The sequence below is a fragment of the Lipomyces arxii genome (genome assembly GCF_038497795.1).
Source record: "Lipomyces arxii strain Phaff 12-163 unplaced genomic scaffold V1512scaffold_44, whole genome shotgun sequence".
NCBI lineage: Eukaryota > Fungi > Ascomycota > Lipomycetes > Lipomycetales > Lipomycetaceae > Lipomyces > Lipomyces arxii.
The window spans coordinates 1-14,772 of record NW_027117743.1 but is presented as its reverse complement, the minus strand read 5'-3'; the positions used below and the strand labels follow the sequence as shown (position 1 = coordinate 14,772).

General features: G+C 42.8%; 8 protein-coding genes across 8 annotated transcripts; 4 read left to right on the top strand and 4 right to left on the bottom strand.

The window, feature by feature from the left end:
• Positions 1 to 644: 644 nt before the first annotated feature.
• On the top strand, positions 645 to 2,198 carry V1512DRAFT_129470 (uncharacterized protein). Its single transcript, XM_066912960.1, has 2 exons — positions 645 to 1,432; positions 1,481 to 2,198. Exons 1-2 carry the CDS (start codon positions 892 to 894, stop codon positions 2,071 to 2,073), a joined length of 1,134 nt encoding a protein of 377 aa, XP_066769010.1. The 5' UTR covers positions 645 to 891; the 3' UTR covers positions 2,074 to 2,198.
• Positions 2,199 to 2,327: 129 nt separating this feature from the next.
• V1512DRAFT_268689 (uncharacterized protein) lies at positions 2,328 to 4,022 on the top strand. Its single transcript, XM_066917526.1, has one exon. It carries the CDS (start codon positions 2,403 to 2,405, stop codon positions 3,711 to 3,713), a length of 1,311 nt encoding a protein of 436 aa, XP_066769009.1. The 5' UTR covers positions 2,328 to 2,402; the 3' UTR covers positions 3,714 to 4,022.
• V1512DRAFT_268688 (uncharacterized protein) lies at positions 3,756 to 5,436 on the bottom strand. Its single transcript, XM_066917525.1, has 2 exons — positions 4,748 to 5,436; positions 3,756 to 4,695 (listed from the first exon to the last, which is right to left on the bottom strand). The coding sequence occupies exons 1-2, from the start codon at positions 5,360 to 5,362 to the stop codon at positions 3,877 to 3,879; spliced, it is 1,434 nt and encodes a 477-aa protein (XP_066769008.1). The 5' UTR covers positions 5,363 to 5,436; the 3' UTR covers positions 3,756 to 3,876.
• Positions 5,437 to 5,576: 140 nt separating this feature from the next.
• On the bottom strand, positions 5,577 to 7,818 carry V1512DRAFT_278555 (uncharacterized protein). The gene is made up of 2 exons (XM_066917973.1): positions 6,070 to 7,818; positions 5,577 to 6,023 (listed from the first exon to the last, which is right to left on the bottom strand). Exons 1-2 carry the CDS (start codon positions 7,705 to 7,707, stop codon positions 5,616 to 5,618), a joined length of 2,046 nt encoding a protein of 681 aa, XP_066769007.1. The 5' UTR covers positions 7,708 to 7,818; the 3' UTR covers positions 5,577 to 5,615.
• A 162-nt stretch (positions 7,819 to 7,980) lies between these two features.
• V1512DRAFT_213627 (4'-phosphopantetheinyl transferase superfamily) lies at positions 7,981 to 8,490 on the top strand (the record flags this gene model as incomplete). The annotated part of the gene is made up of 3 exons (XM_066913605.1): positions 7,981 to 8,171; positions 8,228 to 8,326; positions 8,379 to 8,490. The coding sequence occupies 3 exons, from the start codon at positions 7,981 to 7,983 to the stop codon at positions 8,488 to 8,490; spliced, it is 402 nt and encodes a 133-aa protein (XP_066769006.1).
• V1512DRAFT_129414 (glucosidase II beta subunit-like-domain-containing protein) lies at positions 8,484 to 10,724 on the bottom strand. Its single transcript, XM_066912959.1, has 6 exons — positions 10,529 to 10,724; positions 10,246 to 10,456; positions 9,338 to 10,168; positions 9,160 to 9,285; positions 8,879 to 9,110; positions 8,484 to 8,828 (listed from the first exon to the last, which is right to left on the bottom strand). Exons 2-6 carry the CDS (start codon positions 10,343 to 10,345, stop codon positions 8,606 to 8,608), a joined length of 1,512 nt encoding a protein of 503 aa, XP_066769005.1. The 5' UTR covers positions 10,346 to 10,456; positions 10,529 to 10,724; the 3' UTR covers positions 8,484 to 8,605.
• Positions 10,725 to 11,816: 1,092 nt separating this feature from the next.
• On the bottom strand, positions 11,817 to 12,946 carry V1512DRAFT_272979 (HIT-like domain-containing protein; the record flags this gene model as incomplete). Its single annotated transcript, XM_066917712.1, has 5 exons — positions 11,817 to 12,228; positions 12,283 to 12,375; positions 12,418 to 12,530; positions 12,584 to 12,831; positions 12,880 to 12,946. The coding sequence occupies 5 exons, from the start codon at positions 12,944 to 12,946 to the stop codon at positions 11,817 to 11,819; spliced, it is 933 nt and encodes a 310-aa protein (XP_066769004.1).
• A 275-nt stretch (positions 12,947 to 13,221) lies between these two features.
• On the top strand, positions 13,222 to 14,534 carry V1512DRAFT_268678 (ubiquitin-conjugating enzyme/RWD-like protein). Its single transcript, XM_066917524.1, has 3 exons — positions 13,222 to 13,430; positions 13,518 to 13,597; positions 13,657 to 14,534. Exons 1-3 carry the CDS (start codon positions 13,404 to 13,406, stop codon positions 14,360 to 14,362), a joined length of 813 nt encoding a protein of 270 aa, XP_066769003.1. The 5' UTR covers positions 13,222 to 13,403; the 3' UTR covers positions 14,363 to 14,534.
• The last annotated feature ends 238 nt before the right edge of the window (positions 14,535 to 14,772 follow it).

The following is a 14,772-nucleotide window of genomic DNA, read 5'->3' as shown; positions in this document are numbered from 1 at the left end:
GCGAACAGTAGGCGAATGGCACCGACCGATATTGGGGTCAGTTTGTGGGGCAGCCAGGATCAGAATCGGGACTCGCGCTCACGATGACGCGTAACAATAATAAAATTACAAAGTAACATCACGTGACCACGCGTTACGCGTTAGTTCCGAATACTTTGTACAATGACTGCTGTTGTACAAATAGTTCCCCTTATTGCGATATCAGAAATAATTGTGAATTTACTAATTAAGCTTGTGTAGGTAAGCTTCCTGTGCTGCTTTTAATGGTCTGCCGCAGAACACTTATAAAAACTGAACGTTTCCTTGGCCTAATGGTTTTGTATAGGGTCCAGCAATGCATGATGAAGCTGCTTCATGTCGTAGCACAAAATAGCCACATTGACGTCAAATTTCAGAAATTATATTATAGGTTGACAGTACTGTTAAGAAATTGAAACCATTCAACATGCATTGATTCTATGGACAAAGGTTGAGAAAGTGTGGGTTAGACATTACTTCGCATATGCTTCAAGGTGCACAAATTTCCCTACGAAGAGATGAATTAGAACTCGGCTTATCTAAGCAGGTAAATATGATTTTGTGCGAAGGCTAAACCAAAAAAGTGACCACTGCCTGGTTCAGACATGCAGAAGATTGTTTTCACATAAGCCCCTATTCACGGGTTGTTCCGCAATTCAGAGACACAATATCGAGCGCTGACTCGTTTTGACTCGTTTTGTCGTGCTTTGCGGTCAGATCATTCTTCTGCTAAGCTTCTTTATTAGTTTGTGACCTGCTCTTTACAATACCTATTCGATGCTGATCTCTATTTGTTATACATTCCTTTCTCATTCCAAGCTTCTGTTATTTCCTCATCCAGTTTAGATTTTTCCTTGCTCTGTATCTTGTATCATGAAACGTTTTCGGAGCAAAGCTACGCGCTGGCGCAAATCTCCGCAGCGGCAGATTACAAAAGAAGATGTCACAAACGCGTTGCCCACAGACGACGACTTTCGTCAGTCGTTGATGCTCCCTGGGTTGATCGAGCAGTTTACGTTTTTACTTGAATCGAAAGATTCACAAAACGGCTCGAGTTTGCGAGACCCACCGCCGACGCGATCTTTATTTCAAAATTACCACAAGCTAGACATGCAATACTCCATGCCAGCAAAGGCTTCATCAGTCTTAACCGGTACGAAACAAAACAGCACAATGACCGTACACGCGAGTGACAGATATTCAACCCAAAGCACAACCCATCTTCAATTTACTGAATTCAACGCGCCATTGATTGCGGTTGCACAATTACCGCCTGAAGATGGCGCTAGTATGAACACATTCAAGTCCCGTTCTGTAGCTCAGCGCGGAAAAGAATTAATCCCAAAGTTGCCGAGCTTGGCGATGCTAGTGAGGAAACATCTTCGAAACATTACATTGAGTACAACCACTTCTAGTATGCTTCGCAATGGGTGTCGTCTTGAATTTTGCTGATAGGGTATAGGCGAGTCTGACGAATTAGACGAAACCGAGTCGTTACTAGAAGATCCCGTAGTCGAGCATCATATGCAATACAGTATTTCGACCCATCAAAGTGTTAGCGAGCACCCAGATACAGATTACGAAGCAGTTTCGGAAACTTCTTATAGGGGCCACAGACGGCATACAGATAGCCTACTGTCATCGCCCGTAATATCAATACCGTCGCCACCAATCCCTCCAAAAAGTTTGCTACGAGGGAATGAGTCGTCAGCCAAAGAAATGACTGGAGATGTTGTGCTTGTTAATTTACCATCAGAGACGCAGTCGGGTACGATGACGGTGCCAATTACAGTCTCTACACAGCACATCCAGCTTGTGCCCATAGTGTCCTTGGCTATACAATCTGCATCTGATAGTAGGCTATCTCACGTAACGAATTCGCCAACACTCAGGCTCGCCAAGTCGCGCCTGAATCTCGCAAATTTGTTCAATAGTGGAAGGCATCAGAAAAGAAAGATCATGTTGGAAGACATTTCAAGTCCCACTTTCATAAGCTCAACCAATATAGAGCGCAGCGTCGCCATAAACGAAACCAAACCAACCAAGTCTACATAATAGCCATGTTACAGATTACGTGACATTTCTTTTTATTCTGTTTTGTCTTATTAGTAAAAGGTTTAATTTGCTAGGTTAGTATTTAAAATTGTATCTATTTCGTATAATAAAGTGATTACTTCGCACCGGATGTGTAGTGAGTGACCCCATGCGCTTGACAACGTAAAGCCCTAATTTAGAATATTCATAGAGCTATATCCGTTGCTATAGCAACTCTTTTGTGTGTTTACTTACTTCTCGCGCCGCACCTATTTAGCGACCATATTTTAGTAGAATTCAGGTCACGCAATATAACCACTACAATTCTACTGTGGTCCTAATAAACTACAATGTCCCAGGTATCGTATCCTCTGTCAGAGACAACGTCAAACCGTTCTGGGCCTGTTACTCCGCGGGCCAGTCTGACGCCTGCGTCGAAAATGACTCGTTCAATAACCAGGTCGTCACTAAAGCCTGGAGGCAGTGGAATGAAAAGAGGTAGATCTGAGTATAACTTACCGTCTTTGCAAAAATTGCCAACACATTCGTCAATAACGAAGCCGAAACTACATAGTGAGCTGCTGTCCAGTTCGCAAAAGTCAAGACATTCGTCTCTTGCCTTGTCTGCCTCTCGAACCACAATGGGACTTTCACAGATATTGCAAGGAAGCGATACTGGGAAGTCGGTGCTATCTGTTGATCAGAAATTTAGCACGACACCGCGGAATAAACGGACAGTAGAAGACATGAAAGATGATAATGATGATAGTTTTCTCCCTTCGTCGCCATTTGAGCAGTATCCCGGCATGTCTGGTCATCCAGCTAACGAGCTTATTTCGTCGCCAACAACTCCAAGACAACCAGTTTTTACTGCCTCTATTCCCGCGGAGCACTCACGAACACCATTAGTAGATCCTGTATCGCATAGCAAAACATCACAAATATCTCAGTCATCGACTCGTAAGAGAGTGGCATCATCTTCAAGCAAGTCAGAACATAAAAAGCTATTACGGACGCCTGCGACTACGCGAGAGGTTTATCTACTAGACTTTAATACGCCAGCCGAATCCACGCGTTTGCGTTTGACGCCTTCAAATCTGTCAAGCGATACAACGCCAACTCAAAGCAGGCCAGGCCGGATACCACAACAAATTAAGTCAATTGAGGAAGCATGCTTGCTTGACTTGGATTTACCAATTCAAACACCTCGGTCGTTACCTACCGTGTCAACGCGACAAGTGGAGTCTTTAAAGGCAGAATATTTATCTGAGATTGCAACTTTGAAGGCAGAGCTGGTGGGGAAAGAGTCAGAACTGTCAGCATTACGTGTGTCGCTACGGGACTCTGAAGAGCGATTCGCGTCTATGGAGCAGCGATATCAAGACGAGAGCAACAGGATTGAGCGCATTGCAAAGGAGTTGCATGCTCAGTACAGCAAGAAGCACGAAACAAAGGTGCTAGCACTAAAGAAACAGCTAGAAGCCAAATGGATAGCACGACTAGAAGACAGCGAAAAACTGCTTCAGCATCTCGAAAAAGACCTGGAAGTTGAGCGACAGGAAAAAGCTGATCTCGTCAAGTACTGGGACCTGTATTTGGAAACTGCGGACCAAATGCAGTCAGAAATGGTTGCGCAAGGTGATACTGCTAATGGAAAATGAAGGTCAGCTTCTGAGAAAGAAGTGGGGCAGAACGGTTTAATGTTTGGCTAAGGTTTGTAAATTAATAGTGTTCTATGTACACGATACCATTTGATGCGCACTATACCAAATATTTTTAGTACGTACTACCTAATGAGACTGTTTTAGTAGCCTACTTAGCCTACTACTGCAATGCCTTCCACAGCACTTTCTTTTTACCCACCGGCTTGCGGATGACTTCTACACCATCCTTGCCGCCTCCAAATGCAATCACGACACCTTCTTCAAACACACCGCCGCCCGACTGTCTCCTCCGTCGTTCACGCTCACCAGTGATATCTCTCGCAAACCCATATCTTTCCATCTGGCTTTTGCATCCCAAGTCTTCCGTTTCGCATATGTGCTTGAATAAGTGAAATGGCATAGTTACCAGCAGCTCTCGCAGTTCTGGCTTAGAGCTGGGATGTAGAATGAAACCATGTTCAAGATTTTCAATAAGATAGGTTATTAATGAAGACAATAAGTTGCCAGTATATTTGGGATATGGTCCACGGAAAGATAAGTCGATGTTTTCTTTCTTGACCACTTCTGTTGAACCCTCCAATGCAAATGATAAAAGCTCTGTAAAATTCTCAAGTGTGATGAGTGACACAAGCGCATTGTAACCAACAAGAGCGACTTCGTCTAAAACAAAAAAATTACCAGCAGCGATGAGACCTTTGGCTACTTCAATTGTAGGCGACTCAAGAAGCAGAGGATGACCATATAACGTTGCCAAGGCCATTGAGATCGTAGCCATTGACAAATTTGGGTCAGTGTTATTGATGTGAATAGTGTACGGCGGTCCTTGTGCAGAAAAAGAAGTGAGATATTGGTATAGCAATGGTGAGCGTGCAATTATGAGAGCGTGCAAGCGTAGCGTGGTATGAGGAGGAATTGAAAGAAATGTATCTGCCCACGCAGCGTGAACAAATCCAGCATTATAAATGTAAAAGCCAATGTCCTGTATTAAAAGTCAGTACTTGACAACTTTCTTATCATATACATGTACAAACCTGTTGTGTAACTGTGCTTGAATCTTCCGATGCCGGTTGGGACGAAGGCGTTGCCGACTTGACTGACAGAGAGCTCATGGCAGACACAATGTCCGATCTGGCGTCATTACCATTTCTACCTGGTAGTAGCTGTGGAGTCTCCAGTTCCCGGCTGTCTGCACTAGCTTGAGCTCCGTTGATGCTCGAGGTCGGATATGGTGAAGCAGCGAAAGATATGCGGCCACCGTTTCTGCCGTTAAACACACTTTCCCCAGTGTATCCCCCCGATGAAAGTGTCTGACGCATAGCTGGCACAGATCCATTAGTCTCTGGTATCGATCCCGGGGCAAAATGCATATGTGGAGTGATCATTCGTCCGGTCATTGGTGAGTCGGTCGCAGCATTTGCTGGTGGAGGTAAAAACGACCGAGAACTTGCTGGTGCCTGAAACTCACTCATACCAAGCATGGTCGCTCCAACAGCTGGTGGCAATGGCTCGAGACCATATTGGGCCGGCATTTGAGGCGGAATCTGGTTTTGACTGCCATTTTGCGTTTGCGGGCGTTGCAGAGACTTAGCAGTCACCGAAGACGATGGTGTTCCCTGTGATAGAGAATGTGAAGACTGAGATGCCATTGTTCTATTATACACGAAAATCGATTACTTTTCTGACCAAAATAACGACCTGAACCAATTGAACTGAGGCCAATACTTATTGCTTAAAAAGAAAAAATCTCCCACTCAGGACTTTTTCTACACTGCGGCTCAACCGTTCCACAAAGAAAAAAAGGTTTACTCCACACAATTCTTTCCTTCCATTCAACAGGGTAAACAAAGAAGTGGTTATATATTATGATTATATAATTATATTATACATTATACAATTCTATTACTCATATCGCAAAGCAACATTTCTGTCGTCTCTTATATACAATATAGAAGCGAGAAGACTCTTATTCACCCATTGTCTCCGACTCAAAGCATCCATTTCATAGCATTGTGTGGTAAGAATATCATATGCTCCTGCAAACGCCCGGCGAATGTTTCTTAAATTATATGTGCTCCGACTGATATTATTGGTTTCATCATTGGGATCTCGTATCACAAGTGAGTACTTGCCGCCACGAATCTGTAACTGATGATCTAGATTCTTGTCAAAGTATGATCCATTACCTTTGACAAAAATGCCAACATTATCGTAGTTGAAGTTCTTGCCATACAGTTCAAAGAACTGTATAAGTAACACACCAAGATTCTCTTCTGGTAAAATGTCTCCAGAAGCTACCTTTGGGTGCATCTAAATTTTGTAAGCCTAGTTCACAGAACAATTATTAGTAAATTACCTGTAGAAATGAGAGAACGAGACACACAACCGCAAATCCACCCAATCCTCCGTCAGGAACACTGTTTAGTTCTCGCTTGGCTAAAAAGTACTTGATAATAATGACAAGCTCTCGCAGACCAGGTCGCTCAACAACCCAATGCATAATTGTATCTGCTGCGACAACACCGCCGTATCTTTCAAATGATATGTCAACACTTATGCCGCTCTTTCTATCTTTGAACTTTATAATCGGAACACGAGCACTAGCAATTACTTCGACAGTAACAGCAATCTGAGCTGACTTCAACGCGTTGGCTAACTGATACAGACTTGAGCGCGTGTCATAACGCTGGTCTTCAGATATTATCACAAGATCAATATCAGAATCTGGCAAGTATAGATTAGTAGCATAAGAGCCAAAGACACATAGTGTAGCGTCGGACCATAGTGACTTGACACATTTCTGTATCCGATCTACAGTTGACGCTCGAAGTTCAATTTGTACATCAGTAGGTGAAACGCTTTCCACAAAGTCAAGCAGCTCCTTGTGCAACCACATGCTGACTTCACCTTCTCTCGAATAATCACGGCCAATTGTCCAAGGTGCTGTTGTTTGAAGATCTTCTTCCTCTTCACGACGTCGCTTCTGACCGCGTGGTTCAATCTTCAAAGCTCCTGCAATTTTCGACAGTATGCCACGCTTTCTCTTCTCTGGTCTTGTTCCATTATCTTGTCCACTATCACCCGTATTCTCTGTCTCTGTAATTGAGTTCTCATTATCACTAAGCTCAAAAGCAATAAAACCATCGTCATCCTTGACAGCTGTTTCTGCTTTACTGTCAATCGGTTTTGATAAATTCGTGAACGATTCTTTGTCTGTTTCCTCGTCATAAAGTTGTATCGACTCTGAAGATGCTATGCTAATTGGACTTTGTATACGCAAGGTATCGTTTCCATGGTTCTCAACCTGCATTTGATTGACCGTTTGCGCCTGTCGTTCTATGTGATTTGTTTCTTCAAAATGCTCTGCTAAATCGTATCCTCCGTCTGAATCTTCCAAAGTCACGTATGAGGAACCCGCATCCTCAGGGAGCTCTGGTTCATACTCAGAATCCGGTGTGGACGCAGGCCCAGAAGACTCTGGTGCCTGCGCATAGTGTCCACTGCTTGGAAGATTCTGTAAAACGTCAAATTGATTTTCAGCCGGCCCAGATTTATTTTCTTTGTTATTAACGATTTCTTTGTCCTTATTGTTCAATCGCGCCATTGATGCCAGCTTGCTTAATACTTTGGTCTGTAGTGTTTGTATCGCTGAATGACGATCTTTTTCAACATTCTTGGTGTTGTTATTGTTATTGTTCTTCTTTTGCTTCTTCTTATTCTTCTTTGATGCGGAATTATTAGCAGCTTGTTTATCTTTACCGTTACCGTTGCCGTTGCCGTTACTTTTACGTCTTTTCAACCCCTCTGCAGAACTTCGCGTAGGTGATTGTCCTTTCACTGGTGTATTCCCAGCTGATTTCGACTTTTTCTTCCCTTTTAGCTTTTTTGGCTTGTTCTTTTGCTTATTCTTGTTGCTAGCTGATCCAGACGAGTCGAGTGGAATGAAATTTGCCGTAGCAAAGGCATCGACTGGTCCTGAGTTGCTGCCAGACATACCTCGACTTCTCAGTAAGATCTTGTACGTCTGCTCAATAACAATAAACTGCTCATTAAGCGATTTTCAGAAAAGTTTGGTCATATATATTATGCCAGAGTAAATTCGAGTGAGTGCACTGAAAACATAAACTGTGAGGTTAGGGCTTTATATATTGTAAGTTACAACTGGAAAGCAGAGTTTGAATGTGAAAAATGATTCATGGGCGTCGAAATTGCCTAGAAGTAAATGAGTATATTTATGTCTATACCTTTCATTGAGACCGCTATTAGTATGGCATCAATCTCCGCAGTTCGTGGGTTTGGAATCGATCTGGTGTATCTACCTCGAATTGATGCATTATTGAAAAGAAACCCAGTTTATCGTTCTAAATTCTCTCGTCGGATTCTTCATGATGTTGAATTCGAGAAATCTAAATTACTAGTAGATAATCATGAGCTACATAGCATCTTCCTAGCTCGGTGGTGAGTGAAATTCCTGTACGCATAAGCAAAGAACGTGGTTTCTGATTGGAACGTAGTTGGAGTATAAAAGAAGCCTTGTACAAGTCTTTGGATACTAAAAGACAGGTGGGATTTATAATGCGAGAGTGGTGTACAATAGACCCTGCTGGTGGTATGTGAAATATCCAGATCAAGTCTCGAGCAGAGCTCATCTAACTTAGGTAAAAGGCCTACAATTTCTGGCTCCTCCCTTTACGACGACGAGCAGTTTTTTGTCAGCGTGACCCATGACGGTGAATATCTCATTGCGGCCGTCATTCTAGGATTCGCGACGCCGTGAACTGTGTAAATACGATGCATTTGGCTAAAACTTTTGATCTAAACTGGCTTGGCTTGAAACGAAGTGACTATATACCGTGCCTTGAACTAATAGGTATATACTTACATCTTTTTCTTCACAACTCGTTTTTCGCCTTCTTCGTTTCGGTTTCAGGATTGCTACACAGAGCAGGTGTGATGAGCTTTAGTAAGTACTCGCACATCGCAGGCTCAGAAACAGAAACCAACTGGTTCTTCTCACCACACTCCATTGACACCGTGGCTGAGCGCTGGGGGCCACTCCAGCACTTCGCACCTCTGATAAAGTAAAGAGTATTGCCTTCCATTCTGTCAAATGTTCTATTAGACTGTCAGTGGCGGCTAGATAATTGTATAGCAGTCTAACATACCCCAAGTTTGTAATTCCACCGTTTTTAGGCTTCTGTGCCGCCTTGCCGTTGAAACAAATCTCGTAGACATAGTCTCCACTTTCCATACTTACACACTCCCCAGACAGTGCACGGAAGACGTCGTCAGTTCCAAAATCCTTCTGAAGGTCATCGGCAACTTTGTCCCGCTTTTTTTCAAGATCGTGGTGTTGGCGGTTAGCCGCATCCAACTCCTTTCTGGCACTCGCGACATCTACATAGCAGTAAGCCTAATGTAAATTAAGGAGACAATAAAAACGTACTTGCTGTCTCGCCTGACGCCTTGCGATCCGCCAACAGCCCGTGCTCGATCAAGAACTGCCGTAACGCAGTTTGCTGTTCGTGAATCCATAGACGCCACTGTAGTGGTATGTAAGATGAGTATTCGACTGCACGCGCTGCATTAGGAAATTTTCATATAATTCACTCAGAATCACTTACCAACATCGGGATCAAATGTAATTTCTTCCTCCTGAAATAATTCTTCGTCCTCTTCTGTGTTGATTTTGCTAAGAAACTGGGTGTAGTCCACACCAGTCAAACTGTTGCCCTGGAACTCTTCAAACGCCTTGATGGCAGACTTGACACCTTCATCATTATAATTAGGATTGTAATCTTCACGAAGCTTTTGCATAATTTCTTCAACAATCGTTACTTTACTTTCCAAATAACGAATGTGGTCTATCAAAGCCTCTGTAGCCTGCTGATACTCCTCAATTCGAGCTCTGACGCGACCCATGACTGGCGACCCCTTTGTCCCTACTCTGGTGGACGACTGCAACTCTGCCAGCTTCAATGCTTCTTCAGCTCGTGTAACCCTCGCTTGCGTCGATGTCAACTGAATTTCCCACTGTTTGAGTTCCTTCTCAAGCGCAGATCTGAGAGAAAGGGCCTTTGTGACGAGCTTTGCCCGCGCAGCCCATCCCGCCATTTGTGATTTCCGCCGTTCGGCCTCTCGCTTTCCGTACTCCAGCGCTAGCTCGCGACATTTGTTCTCGCACTTGACCAGCCCTGCCCATTCATCTGAGCCGTCACAGCACACGTCATAATCGCACACGCCGTCGTTGACTCTGGCAGAACTGAGCACTCCAGGAATGTGCCCTCTATTGTGACAATAAAACTTGCCATTCTCGCATGCAGAGGTGCCAGGCTCGTCGCTGCCGTCAGGACAGTCGCAATAATCGTCATTGACTCGAGAGAACGGGATGATGATCTCTGGATGATTTAGACATGCCCATTCACCATTGGGACCTGGAACATACAATGCTTCGTCTGTAAGTTCCAAATTAGTAACATGTCCTTTTTAACAGTCTCAATCGACTTGACTGATGACCACTGATTTATCATACCTGCTTTGGATATTCCACGAATGTGTGCAGATTTGGCGCTTAACACTGTCTGCCCAGTGATTGCCAGCAGTAGCACAATAACTGATATTCTGTGACCCATTGCAACTCAATGTATACTTTACCGCCGTCAGGTAACTCGGATCAAGGTCTGACGGTGTTTAAATGCAAGAATAAGAACAACGCCTTGTTCGACAACCTCGAATTTGTGCGGCTTATAATAATTAGGAACCATTCTCACTGCACAGTTTTTATACTTATTCACTTTAGATAGTAACTAACTTACAGAATTGTTAATTATGCTTTATTGCTGGTTTCAATTGTTAAATTTTTATAATATATATTATATGTATAAAAGTAGTGTCATTAAAAGTTCGATAGAAGACAAATATTTGCAAATTTCGTTGAATTTAATCAGTCAATCATACTCTGGTCCAAAACGGAATGAAAAATACAGGACGAATGATAGTAACATCTTAACAGGTAGTTAATAAAAAGGAGCTCGGGCACAAACTAGTCAATGTCCCTTAGCAAGTTATGCATGAAATCTGGCGGTATGCGGGAGCTGTTCTTGTATTTTTTGACATGATACATGTTCAGCAGTCGTAGTATATTATAGTTAACCCATAGTTGCTGCATTGTGTTTTAAAGTAAGAATCAACACTTTGCATACAGCGTAGTCGCATCGTAATAATATTGTATATTCTGTATTTTAATCATAGACTGAGTTGCTAATTGCATAATGTGTTGATTCACGTGTATCGATCTGTATGCAGCGTGTACTGTGTACTATGTTTTGTATGATGGGTGATGCTTGGCGCATAGGCCTAGTGGGTGTAACGTAATGTGCAGTGTGTAGCGCAGTGTCGCAGAGAAGTTCGAAGAGACGAGGAGTAGTTGGTGATTTTCGAAATGTAGACTATAGTTACACGCGAATTTTGAGTACGGATGTTGGTTACTAAACAAGTTGGTTACTAAACAAGCAGTGCCTTCTTGTTTTGCGAGACTACTGCAGTCGGTCAAGACTGTCTGCATTGTCCTGCCCAGCAGACGCAACAAAGAAAAAAGAGCCATCTCGATTTACACTAGGCTATTTAATACTTCAGTCTAGTAAATTTGTTTTGACGCAGCAGGGAAATAGACTTTAGAGTCATCTATGCATTGTCAATTACTTGATACTCTCTCTTTGCATTCCGGCTGGTTACACTTTGAGAATCTGAAAGAGATGACTTTCCAATTTTTTGGAATAGAAGCAGAGGGAAAACATTAGACTCCAAAAGCTTGGGAAAGGATGCCTTCATAGCATCGTTAAATCACTTCTGGCGAATATCGCTCAGTGTATAAGTCAAGCACACTTGTGACAAAGACTAATCCAGCTAAACAGGCACATATTGTCATATACCGCACGAAGTTTGCAAAACAAATAACAGTATGGCCAGTAACAGTACAGCGAGGCCTCAATAAACAGTACATCAATACCGTAATTTACTGCGCACCAAATTGTAGTCAACTTTGACTGACGGCAGGATGTCTCTGATGGGCCTAAATTCAGCGCATTGGTTTATAACAGATATCTAGTCTTTGTAAATTTTGGAGTATCCATTTTTCCACAATTCCGAGTTTTCACCTAAAAAGAAAGACAATGTACTTTTGGCAAACCCACTGTGTTCGTCAGACATTTCCTCAAGTCTAGAAATAACGTCCGTCAACATAATCGCCTTGCCAATTCCTGTACTATCGCCAGCATCATGTTCGACATTTGTGACGTGAATATGAAAGTGATAGTAGGAAGGCAAGTAGTGGACGTAGATTCTTAATTGGGTCTCTGTCAATGGGTATGTTGTCGTCACAGCTTGCACAATCTCTCTTTGAACAGACTTCAGCCAAGGAATGTGCTTCTTCGAGAGATCTCTGATTGAAGCCACGTCGCGACGGTGCACGATTGCGATAAGGTACAAGGCGTCCATTGTCGTTCTGTCCCATTTCCTGACATATTGGTCAGCCTCCTTCTCGCACCTTCACAATACTAAACAAACTAACAAATTTGGAAGAAGAATAAATCCATTAACCGGATCAGTATTTTCGTAGACAATTCGGTCAGCTTCAACTTTATGCGACAAGATATTATAGACCCTTATAAATTAGTAAGTTCTCTCGTTAGAGGATGATCCCTACCATTGGATACGGTCGCCTTTCATCGTCTCGATGTATGGCGCGAGTACTGACCGATACATTTCTGGAGTTTCTGTAATCATTCGATGCCGTTGCTTTCCATACTTGTCGATATGCTATACAACGCCGCGGTCAGGACAGAAGACTTCTAAAATATAATGCCACAAACCGTCTGCGTGGCCGGCCATATAAGCGAAACCTTAGCTCCGGGCAGCTTCTCCAAGTCCTCCTTCATGACGGCCATATACCAATGATAAACATCATTCTTATCAAGCATACGAATGTCTTCAATGCTGGAGGCCACCAGGTTGTTCATTAACAAATCATCTTGCACGTTAAACGCCGTTTTTTCAATTATAGCAATTGCATCTTGAGATTGTATAGTTCCAAGTAAATACAACGATTTTGCCCGTGTGTCTGCGATAGATCAGTACAAAGGTCTATCGTTGTATTTGATCTGATTACCGTGATGTAGAACTCTTACAAATTTGAACTGCTGGAACAATCCTAAAGAGCCCTCTTTTTCCTTCATACTATTCATTAAATTCGCAAAAGTTATTGTTAATTGCTAGTATTTTCAATTTTGCGCCTTCTGCTAGATAGGTCTGCGTCTGGAATCAGTAATTTTTGAACGAGCTACGATTAGTTTACGAACTGTTCAATAATTTTAGCACCATACCCTCATTTTTGCAAGCATGATTAGAGAAAGCACATGTATGTGTACCTTCTAGGCTGTAATATTTGCGAAGGCCGGGTAGTTTAATTTCAACTAGTCGTGAAGCATTATAGCTTCTTCGACCTGTTTACTATATATTCGTTTCTTGGTCTGCACAGTCGTCTCTTAGTATTGATCTGCTTGTTTTGTTATTGAATTTTTATTACTACACGCTTTACGCTTCACGCTTTGGTGCTCACAATTGCTTGAACTGAAAAACGTCAAGTTCTTTACATTCTACAGCACAACCGAATCTTAACGCTTACTCACATTAATGGCTACGAGAGCAGCAACTAAGCGAGTATGTTTTAAAGAATAATCACAGGTCACTAATGTGACTTGTTTGTGATTGTGTAGAGATATATGAAATGCTGACACATGCTGGTAGTTAACGCGCGAGTATAAGAATATCGAAGAAAGTCCACCACCTTATATAGTGGCACATCCAAGTGAAAAGGATATTTTAAAGTAAGTTTTTGGCACATATTTAGAGTAACAGAGGCAGTGTACTAATTGCTATTGGTCAGATGGCACTATTTGATAACTGGACCGCCAGGCACTCCGTATGAAGGCGGTCAATACCACGGCACACTCACATTTCCTGATGAATACCCTTACAAGCCGCCAGCGATTCGAATGGTGACTCCGTCTGGCCGGTTTCAGACAAACACCCGGTTATGTCTGTCATTCTCAGATTACCATCCAAAAACATGGAATCCGGCGTGGAGTGTAAGCACAATCTTAACTGGTCTACTCAGTTTCATGACCTCAGACGAAGTGACAACGGGCGCACTACGTTCAACAGATAGAGAAAAGGTCAAGTTAGCAAAGTTATCGCATGAATGGAATTTACGGCAGAATCGGAAATTTGTGGAAGAGTTCCCGACAGAGGCCGAAGAGAATGAGCGGTTGATTTTAGAATGGCGGAGAGTGCGTCAAGGAGCGAACGTCAGCAACTTTTTAAATACAGGAACAGGTAGTGTAGTAGCAGGCGCTGGGGGAAACGGAGCTGCTAATGGTATTGGAGGGGGGCCTGTTGGCGCATTTCCTGGAGAAAATGGACATTTGGGTGTGTTAGACACATCAGCTATTGGAACAAAAAACCCGACTGTTGGTCAGAATGGGCCGGGTGGCCAAAATGGAAGCTGGATAGTAACGCACAAGGCGGTATGCGCAGGTATTCTGGTGTTTGCATATGTTTTGGCCAGCAGGATTATGAACTCCACAAGCTAAAGGCACGAATTTTTGATTTTGGTTAAATTTGCTCTTTCACGTTATTTATGTTTAATTGGCTTTGTGGTGCTTTTACCTTTAATTACATATCGCATATGTTTAGCGCGCTTGCTTAATCAAATGCTCACGGTTCCCTTTTTTCAAGTTCAAATTTTTGTAAAATTGAAATTTCATATGGTAAAATGCGTCCATTTTGCACTTACGGTCCACAAAGTATTAAAGCTTCCGTTAAAAACCAGAAGCTGGATGACTTCAACAATTAAAAGAGTGAAGCAATCATTGATCACGTGACTGGCAATTAGAGACGCGTCGTGTTCGTGAGCGCGAGTCCCGATTCTGATCCTGGCTGCCCCACAAACTGACCCCAATATCGGTCGGTGCCATTCGCCTACTGTTCGCTGTCTTATTTT

Bases quoted from the DNA above. Each gene is read 5' to 3' on its own strand.
- V1512DRAFT_129414 (XM_066912959.1), bottom strand. From the start codon at position 10,345: ATGGGTCACAGAATATCAGTTATTGTGCTACTGCTGGCAATCACTGGG. The intron at 9,286-9,337 runs GTAAGTGATTCT...CAGCGCGTGCAG, and splicing joins TACATTTGATCCCGATGTTG to TCGAATACTCATCTTACATA. The intron at 9,111-9,159 runs GTACGTTTTTAT...ACTGCTATGTAG, and splicing joins GGCGTCAGGCGAGACAGCAA to ATGTCGCGAGTGCCAGAAAG.
- V1512DRAFT_278555 (XM_066917973.1), bottom strand. From the start codon at position 7,707: ATGTCTGGCAGCAACTCAGGACCAGTCGATGCCTTTGCTACGGCAAAT. The intron at 6,024-6,069 runs GTAATTTACTAA...TACAAAATTTAG, and splicing joins TCGTTCTCTCATTTCTACAG to ATGCACCCAAAGGTAGCTTC.
- V1512DRAFT_268689 (XM_066917526.1), top strand. From the start codon at position 2,403: ATGTCCCAGGTATCGTATCCTCTGTCAGAGACAACGTCAAACCGTTCT.
- V1512DRAFT_268678 (XM_066917524.1), top strand. From the start codon at position 13,404: ATGGCTACGAGAGCAGCAACTAAGCGA. The intron at 13,431-13,517 runs GTATGTTTTAAA...ACATGCTGGTAG, and splicing joins CGAGAGCAGCAACTAAGCGA to TTAACGCGCGAGTATAAGAA. The intron at 13,598-13,656 runs GTAAGTTTTTGG...GCTATTGGTCAG, and splicing joins AGTGAAAAGGATATTTTAAA to ATGGCACTATTTGATAACTG.
- V1512DRAFT_129470 (XM_066912960.1), top strand. From the start codon at position 892: ATGAAACGTTTTCGGAGCAAAGCTACGCGCTGGCGCAAATCTCCGCAG. The intron at 1,433-1,480 runs GTATGCTTCGCA...GATAGGGTATAG, and splicing joins ATTGAGTACAACCACTTCTA to GCGAGTCTGACGAATTAGAC.
- V1512DRAFT_268688 (XM_066917525.1), bottom strand. From the start codon at position 5,362: ATGGCATCTCAGTCTTCACATTCTCTATCACAGGGAACACCATCGTCT. The intron at 4,696-4,747 runs GTTTGTACATGT...CTTTTAATACAG, and splicing joins CAAGCACAGTTACACAACAG to GACATTGGCTTTTACATTTA.